Source organism: Microtus ochrogaster, linkage group LG7_11 (genome assembly GCF_000317375.1).
Source record: "Microtus ochrogaster isolate Prairie Vole_2 linkage group LG7_11, MicOch1.0, whole genome shotgun sequence".
NCBI classification, from domain to species: Eukaryota; Metazoa; Chordata; class Mammalia; order Rodentia; family Cricetidae; genus Microtus; species Microtus ochrogaster.
Genome location: NC_022032.1, coordinates 20,099,398 through 20,108,926, shown reverse-complemented (window position 1 = coordinate 20,108,926; position 9,529 = coordinate 20,099,398). Strand labels below are relative to the sequence as shown.

Below are 9,529 nucleotides of genomic sequence, written 5' to 3'. Positions count from 1 at the left end.
CTGTAGACCAGGCTGGTCTCGAACTCACAGAGATCTGCCTGCCTCTGCCTCCCGAGTGCTGGGATTAAAGGTGTGCGCCACCACCGCCTGGCTCCTTTTCTTTTCTTAATACATGATCTAGGACAGCCTCATCCTCAAGATCTCCCTGTCTTAGCCTCTTGAATTCAAGGATTACAGATGTGTGCTCCCTACCATACCCTTTAATATGGTCTTAAATAAGGTAAAAAAAAAAAATTATAAGAACCTGTAATGACATTCCTGAGATAACTGGAGCCCTGAGCACTGCCTCGATATTTAATAATACTGAGGAATCACTGCCAAATACACCAGCTAGCATGATTTACTTTTAAAGATATTTAGTAACATGTTTATGGAAGAAGCAACATATTTGAAATTTGCTTCAAAATATTTTGACAACTATCAAAAGTTGTTTCCATAAGTCAAAGTGGGACAGATATCTGTGATGTCGTACTGAAAGTCAGGATGAGGATGGAGGTACTGATGAAATAAATATGGTCAGGAGTTTATTAATACTAAAATTAGGGTGGTGGCCTAATTTACACAACTGTCCATAAATCCAGCTCCAAGGGCTCTGAGCCCCTCTCTGGCCTCTGTGGGTACCAGGCCTGTACATGGTGCACAGACATACAGGTAGGTAGTCTATACACATTAAAAAAAATAAATCTAATAGCAGTTAACCATATGTATACCACAATTCTATACCTAGTATTCAACCAACCACTGGTCTATACTAAACATATATAGACTTCTTTTCTTGTTATTGATCCCTAAATTATGCAGCACAACAATTTTTATATAATATTAGGCATTAAAAGTAACTAAGGAGTAGTTTAAAGTAAATGGGAAATATGGATAGCTTCTACACAAACCATACTCCATCATTTCCCACGAGGGTACCTTGCAGGGGAGGGGGCTCCTGGGGACCAAGCCCCAATGACAGCACAGGATGCTGTCCCTTCCCAAACTCAATGGCACACCTAAATCAAGTCCCTTTGTGATTTTGCTTACTTTTTTTTTTAATTGTAAATCAGAATGTTCCACTTCTTCAAGCTCACATCTAAGGAGCCATGCACACAAGCCACTCAACTCTTCTCCATCAGTCCCTTCCCCTACACACAGAAGACAGTGACCTACATCACCTCCTGGATGGTCCCTGGGTCTCTAACTGTACTGTCTGCCCCTTTTCTTAGCAACCGATGGGCCTCCTCAGTCAGGCACGGGATCTGACATCTCTCTCACTATTTAACAAGGGCTACACCTTCTATGTACAAAGAGGATTGGAATGTAGGGGTGGTTTCACCATCTAGTCAACTGAAGATCTCCAGCACACAGACCCATCCCCTCAGAGAACTAAGGACTGATTCAACCACGGAACAGAGAAGAACCACAGAGACTCACACTGCTAGAGAGTCTGAACTACTGTGTTCTCAAGCTCACAGCTTATGACAGGACAGAGAGATAGCTAACACCTCTTAATAGAAATAAAGAAGAATTACTATAGCTTTCAAACATATTTCATAGCCTGAAAACCCATTTCACAGTATTAGACATAGTTGGTCGCTGGAGCTTGGTTGGAGCTAAGTGATAGGCTAAGCAGGGGGTGACTGTCCAGCTCTGAATCTGTTCATCTTTGTGCTTTTTCTCTGGGACAGTGGAGTAAGCTAAGCATATGTGTACTTGTGTCTGCAAGTGAGTGCATGCAGAGGAGGAAATATAAACAGATACAACACAATAGGAAGAGGAGAAAGAGCAGAGCCTCCACAAAGGTCCTGTTACTCGCTTTGATGAGACAGAATATGAATCATTAATACACGGTCCCAACACGGGCTTTCTAAGCAACCAAAGATTACCTTGATGTGTTTAACTCGCTCTTCTTTCTCCGTCTTTGGTTTCTTTCCTGTGGCAACAAAAAGGGAGTTCTGGATCAATTCTGGAAGGACAGAAGGGTGGGCTTCCCCACATTAAATTCCTCCCGAAACCTACTGCCTCAGTTGTACACGATCAAAATCGCAAACGGATCTTTTGGCCTTCGGTGCCTTGAAAGTCATTTTTCCAAGGCAAGTAAAGACAGAATTATCACCTCTCGAGTGAACAAGTATTCCACCCTTCAAAGTGACTATGAGGCAGAAATGAATAGACTCGGGCCCCGTGGCCTACAGTGAGGGATCATTTATTTAGTTAGTAAAGAGCTTTACCTTTCTTGGAAGGCCGTTCAGATAAGGGCAACATCCGGTACACTCTGAAGGCATTGTTTCCTTTCTTTATACTTCTATCTTTCACTTCTTCGATATCAGGCAAGGAATTCATGGCACATCGGAAATTTGCTTTCCATGTTTTTGGATCAGGTTTATCTACTCCTGGCTGATGCTTTCCTAGCAAAATAGCCGAAGACAAAGAAAAAGAGGGGGGACATTAACACAGGCAAAAAAGTCTAAAGCAGTACAGGAGAGAGAGACAGAGACAGAGACAGAGAGACAGAGAGAGACAGAGAGACAGAGAGACAGAGAGAGACAGAGAGAGAGAGAGACATAGACAGAGACAGAGACAGACAGAGAGAGAGACAGAGACAGAGAGACATGGACAGACACAGACAGAGAGAGAGACAGAGACAGAGAGAGACACAGAGAGAGAGAGAACCAGAGAGCAGAAAGCCTCTTTGTCCCAGACGACTAACAATCTTGTTTTGCTGTACTTTCTAAAGTACAGGCAATTTATTTGAAAAACTTGGACACCAGGGACCACACTGGAACAAGCTGGTCTCTCTGGTTCTACCGTACAGTTTGAGGGGAAAGTAAAACGGAAGAAGGAAGAATCTATCTATACGGAAGACTAGAAAGCCAACAAGCAGAATTAACTAGCTTCAAATATTATGCATGAAGTCCACTTCTAAAGATAGCTCCCTATAGAGATTTTGTAATAAACGAATATATTGTTATAAGTTAGTAGTGCTAAAGTTTCCCCTCGTTATGTTTAAGAACTTATAAGAATACCACATCAATGGGTGACCTCACTGCTGAGTGACGTCGTCTCTCCTCCCCATACATCCCCTGAATGTACCTGGGGACAAGTCACAGGATTTCAGAGCTCTCTTCATGAGGTCATAAGCCAGGAGATTTGTGTAATGAAAGCTAAATTCAACAATGTGTAAACAATCAAGGCAAGGGTCGATACCTGTGTGGATGGCCCAGTTTCTGAAGAGTGGCGCATCTTTTTCCACGTCCCACCCGTGTCTAGCTGCATGCATCCAGGGGATCTGGAAAATCTTCTTTTCCTGAAACGAGGGGAGGAAAAGCTGAAGTTCTGGGGTTTGGCTGAGGACAGCGTGGGCTCCTGAAGTTGTGCTAAATTCCACATCTGAGTTAAACTGAGTGGGTGAGGGTATGTAGCAGGGCTGACCATGAAACAAGTCCCATGGTCTGGGAAGACGGCTCAGTCGCTCATTCGCTTGCCGTGCAAACATGAAGACCCAAGTTCAAGTACCCACACAAAAAGTCAGGTGTGGTGTTTGCCTATGTCTTGGTTAGGGTTACAATTTCCGTGAGGAAAGGGTTTATTTGTCTCATGCTTCCACGTCAAGTTTTATCACTGAAAGAAGTCAGGACAGAAACTCAATCAGGGTGGGACCCTGGAGATAGGAGCTGATGCAGAGGTCATGGGAGGGTCCTGCTTATTGGCTTACTCACCCTGTTTGTTTGTTTTTTTTAAGAATTCAGGACCACCAGTCTAGGGATGGCACCACCTACAATGGGCTGGGCCCTCCCCCATCAATCTCTAATAGATAGAATGCCCCTACAGGCCTGCCTACAGCCAGATCTTAGGAATACATTTCCTTAATCGATGTCCCCTCCTCTCAGATGACTTTTAGCTTGTGTCGAATTGACATTAATCTATCCAGCACAGCCTATAACCCTAAAGCTGGGGAGGTAGAGACAGAAGATCCCTGAAGCACACCGGCTATTTAATCTCACTCAATCAGTAAGCCCCAGGTTCACTGAGAGACACTGCCTCAAACAATAAGGTGGAGAGTCATCAAGGAGGACATCCAACATCATACATGCACAATGGCAAACACATGAGCATGTACACATGCAAACACGCAACACACATATTCATACACATGCAATTTGAAGAAAACTTAAAAAAAAAACCCACTGCCCCACTGGGTCCCTAATTCTGACAATCTATCCAGAAGGCAATTCAGAGTCTTGCTCAGCCTACCAGAACGGGAGTGTAATATAAGGTCAGAGGTGAAGATTTATGCTACAATGTTGTGTCCCATGCTTTATTTCCCTTCCTGGTCATACAACCACACATAACCCTGTCACTGGTTGGAACTTCTAGTATGAGCGCTCTTATTTTTTCTTGTCATGCTGCTAAAGAAATGTCTAGTGTATTGGAGACCACTGCCACAGAAAACAAGGATATTCAGTTTTGCATGGGTATTTCCCAAACCTAGGGCTAGCGTGTGTGCGTGTGTGTGTGCGTATGTGCGCGCGCATGCGTGCGTGCGTGCATGTGTGTGTGTGTGTGTGTGTGTGTGTGTGTGTGTGCGCGCTGCTCTAACCCTCTAGTTCTACTGTCCTGGACGTAAGGGCAGTAAATGCAAAGCTATCCAGTCTGTGAGGTTATTCTCATTCAGCAAACAGCACCAAACATACTAGATTCTGTCTTACCTCCTGAATACAACTCATAACTGCTTAAGCCAAACCCAGCAAACACATGCTCAGAAACTAACACTCTAGAAAGAGGTTCTAGTCACAGTAACACCTCATGTGTAAAAAGAAAGGTGGGTAGCCCACCCTCCAACCACCCCGTGACTTGCTCCTCTGACAATGCAGGTCCAAGTGGGTAGCCCTTCCTTCGACTGCACCTGTGCCCTGCACATCTGATGATGCATTCCACGTGGGTAGCCCTCTCTCCGACTGCACCTGTGCCCTGCACCTCTGACAATGCATGTCCACGTGGGTAGCCCTCCAACTGCACATGTGCCCTGCACCTCTGACGATGCATGTCCACGTGGGTAGCCCTTCCTCCGATCACACCTGTGCCCTGCACATCCGATGATGTCCACGTGAGGCTCACTTTTGTTTCTTGCAATTGACCAAGGGCTACGTAGATGCTTCTAATTTCCATTTTGCAAGTGAGGGAACCGAAGAAAGGAATTCAACTATTTTGCCAAGGAACTTTTGGTTCCCTGTATCTAAATTTCTCAGAGCCACAGTTGTGTGATCCCTTATTAATCCACACATTGTCTCTTGCCGTCTAGATGTAGATTCTCTGCCCTGCTGTCTTGAATTCTGTGGAATGTGGTGGGGTGGGGTGGGTATGGTGGAGAGGTGTATTTTGTTTGTTTGTTTGTTTGTTTGTTTGTTTAAAGCTTCTGGGCAGTTCTGATCATTGCTAAGTACCAGGGATCCCTCCCTGCACCACACAACAGGAAAGAAAAAGAAAGGTCAGTAGGGGGTTTCCACCTCAGGATCTTACACAGTGAAATCTAGAAAGGGGCCCAGCCATCTCAAGGAGACCTCTATACAGAACCACACACAGAGACTGAACTGACAATATTTTGAAATGATGGAGAGTTTCCAACACTGCTATTAGGGGGGAAATTTTACTGTATTTATAACAGTCCGTTAATAAAGAAGAACTGAAAGCCACGGGCATTTTCATGAATTCCGCATCACTCAGTGTGTGGCAGCCACAGGTGGGCCAATGGGGGGGGCAGACTGAAGATTGAGTGGAATTTTAGTGTTTTAATGTGTGTGAAAAATCAGAGAGCAATATTGCTTGGTGCTGTTTTTGGTGTCCTTGTGAAAATGAATACAAATAAAAAGGAAATGATTTCATGGAAATGTTTTCCCTGTTGGCTAGATTTCAAAATCCCAGAAGGTGCTATGAGGATGCTGGGGGAGAAAATGCATCCGTGGTATTAAACTCTCAATGGTTCAGCACTGGATTCTGCATGCACAGTAATGCAGCCAGGCAAGATGTACCCACTGGTGTCATAGTGGCATGGACGCTAGTAACCAACTGCTTTCTGATCACATTCGAGGCCTGCTCCACGGGTGGGAATTTGTGCCTGGTATTGTAAACATGTTCAAAATCCCGTGACTGTGAAAGTCATAGGACCCAGTTGGAAACCCAGTACAACTTTTTTGCTGAGTTGACATGTTGTCAATGTGCCTTCTAAATGTTTTGTTTAAACCCACACAATAGTGTTGTTCTCAGCTTTAGCTAGAGAAGTTTCTTTTTGCAGTGGGTAGCATTCCATGCAGGCAAAGTACAGAGAGTAAGTGACTCTTGAGTGTTCAGCCTTAAATGGGACGTCTTATCAATCCCCTCCAGACTCAGGGAGCATCATGGAAGAAGAACTATTGCACTTAGGGACCAGCAGCTGCAGCTATGGTTATCTGCACAAAACCAAGCCAGTCAAAATGAAGACTGAAAGGGAGACGGGCTCCCATAGTCTCCGATAAGATCTACTGTCAGCTGAGGCTGATCAGGGAGGGAGGGCCATTTCCTTTGGGGGGTGTGGCCGCTACGACTCTGCTCATGCTACGGCTGCTGGCCCCACGCCCGTGCACATGAAGGAGGAACTAATAGAGGGGATATATCTGGGAAAGGTCTAGAAGGAGTGGAAAGGGAGTTGGGGATGGATATGGTCAAAGTATATTGTTTACATGTTTGAAGCTGTCAACGAATAAATACAAAGTACTCTTTAAAAAAGGATTCCAGACATTTTTCCTGGAATTCACCCCTATAATTTAAAGCTTCTCGCTTGAATATAGACTCTGAAAAACGTGTTGTATTTTCTTCCTAGATGAAGAGTTCTGATGTAACACAACCTGAATTCTACTCCACAAGACATTAAGTAACGTCTTTTCAAGAACTGCATGCATGAGCATGCACACACACACACACACACACACACACACACATTTGTGCACACACACACGAATAGGAATTCAATAGGATTCACAGGAATCAAACAAGAATCGTGAATTCATAAAAATGATGACTGAATCTAGCAATTGCCAGGACAAACAATCCCGACATGAGTAAAGATCCCCAAAAGACCTTGAGCCACTAAAAAATTACAAATTAAAACAACATGCATCTCACCCCCACCGGAATGGCTAGAGGAAAGAAAAGAAAACTAGAATATAGAAGGCATCGCTGAGAATCTGGAGACACTGGACCCCTCAAGCACCGCTAAGCGAATGTGGAACGGCAGAGCCACTGTGGGAAACGGTCTGGCCAGTCCTCAGGAAGTTAAACACACAAGTTGCCTGCTGGCCACTCCAGAATTTCACTGACTGTCTGGATGTGTGCTCAAAGAAAACATAGCCAGTACTTACATGACAGAAGTATAGGAAATGACTGCCTGGATAGGATTTCATTGGCCCAAGAATTAAGATCAACAATAGACGAGTGAGACTTTGTGATACTAAAAGTCTTCCACACAACTGAAATAACAGTCAACAGGGCCAAGTGTGAGCCCAGAGCATGGTGGGAATCATTGTCAGCTGTACATCTGCTAGAGGTTTAATATTCAGAATATATAGAGAACTCAAAAACGAAAGAGTCAAACAAAAAAAAAGACTATTCAAAAAATGAACCTGAATCTGAACACAGTTCTCAAGAGGAAAAAAAATAATTCTAACAAATACCTCAAAAGAAAAGAAAAGAAGAGAAAAAAGAAAAAGAAAAAAGTTCATCGTCCCTAGCAATGAGGGAAATCCAAATCAGGACAATTTTGAGATTTAATCTCACCAAAGTCAGAATGGCAAAGGTTAACAAAAACTGCTGGAGAAGGGATGTGGAGAAAGAGGCGCCCTCACTCACTGTTGGGAGGACTGTGAACTAGTCCAACCACTCTGGGAATCACTGTGGGGAAGCTAAAAGCAGGTCTACCACGTGACCCGATTTCACCACCCCGTGGCACAGCCTACTCCGTGGATATTTTGATCAGTCTGTCCATTGATGTTCTATACACAACACTTAGGAAATGGAAGCAACGTCAATATCTTTCAACCGATGGACAGACAATGAAAATGTGATCCATAAACACTCTGGAAATCAGCTGTAAAGAAAAACAAAATCATGAAACTTGCAGGTAAATGGATGGAACTAGAAAAGACTGTACTGAGTGAGGTAACCCCGCCCTGGAAAGACAAGCATCAAATGATCTCTCTCATCCGAAGTTCCTAGCTCCAACTCCTCAGGTGTGGGTATATAACATGGGGTAACCACGGAAACCAGGAAGGTAGAAATGTAACAATGCAGGGATCGGGGTGGGATTGCAACAGAGAAGAACAGAAGGGGGAGATGGGAAAAACATGGAAGCTTTAACTAGGAAGAGGGAGGGGAGAAATGCCACAGAAGGATAGAGAAGGGTAAAATAACAGTCAGGGTGTCTGGAAAAGCCACAAGGAACCATACAATTAACGATTTGCTTAAAAATATGCTTTCTGACATATCTAGGAGACACAATCTCACAGCAAACTCCCTGTTCCTCTGGCTCTTTCGATCTTTCCTCCCTCTCTTATGCAATGATTCCTGCCTCTTAGGTAAAAGAACTCTGCTGTAGAAGCAACAGTTAGGACTGGGTTCCATAACTCTGCCTTTTGATTGATTGTTTTCTGCAGTGGTCTCTGGCTGTTGCAAGGAGTTTACATGCATGTTGGTATGTAGATATACATGCATAGTTTGAATGTAGTTGAATTTTCTCATCTGGGATGACAATCCTTTCCCCAAGACACATAGACCACCTGAAAAAACTCCAACAACAGGCATAAGAAGCCCTCTTTTGAGTTGTTGGTCAGGGCTGTCTAAGAGATCCCCCAAAATATTATAGGCTCTTGCTATTGCCTTTAGTTGCCCACCCCACCCTACCCCAGCTCTAAGGTGGAAGCCAAGTCCCTATTGCTTAGGACACTATACATTTTGGACCAAGGATCCAGAAGCCCTGAGCTGAAAGCTTTCTCCCTGGAGACTCTCGTGGATTCAGAAGGTGTCATCCCAAAGGAGGGAGGCAGACAAAAATCCTGCCCAGTTTTGACCCCTATGAAGCACAAGGATGACCAGAATTACATGCTAACCCTAAAGGTTCTGTAGTGGCACAGAATACCTGGGTGGTAACCAACAGATCTCTAGCTCAACTTTGGACGTAAGATCCACTCGTCAAGAGGGAAATCATGTCTAGTACTGAAAACCCAGGCAACTACCCAGGAATAGTGAAATCGAGGATCTTCAAAGAGAATCTGCAACCTCCACTTTGCTAAACCAGCACAATCATTAACTACATCCTAAATATTTGTTCTAATGCCAACAGATAAGTGTAGTTTTCATCCATCACCAAGGAAACTCTTCACAACAGACAGAGACCGCTGTGGAAAACAATCAATCAAAAGGCAGAGTAGAAGAAAGCCAGTCCTAACTGCTGTGCCAACAATGCAATTCTTGCACCTAAGACTCGGGGATCATTGCATAACGGGGGGGGGGGGGG

At 44.1% G+C, this 9,529-nt stretch overlaps 1 protein-coding gene across 2 annotated transcripts in view; it reads right to left on the bottom strand.

Moving 5' to 3' along the window:
• Irf2 (interferon regulatory factor 2) overlaps positions 1-9,529 on the bottom strand; it is a 107,306-nt gene that overhangs the window by 37,036 nt on the left and 60,741 nt on the right. For both annotated transcript variants that reach the window (XM_005362586.2, XM_013351955.2), the window contains exons 3-5: positions 3,193-3,292; positions 2,217-2,393; positions 1,872-1,918 (exon numbers count right to left, since the gene is read on the bottom strand). In XM_005362586.2, coding sequence (XP_005362643.1) covers positions 1,872-1,918; positions 2,217-2,393; positions 3,193-3,292 — 324 coding nt within the window. The remainder of the gene's footprint in view (positions 1-1,871; positions 1,919-2,216; positions 2,394-3,192; positions 3,293-9,529) is intronic.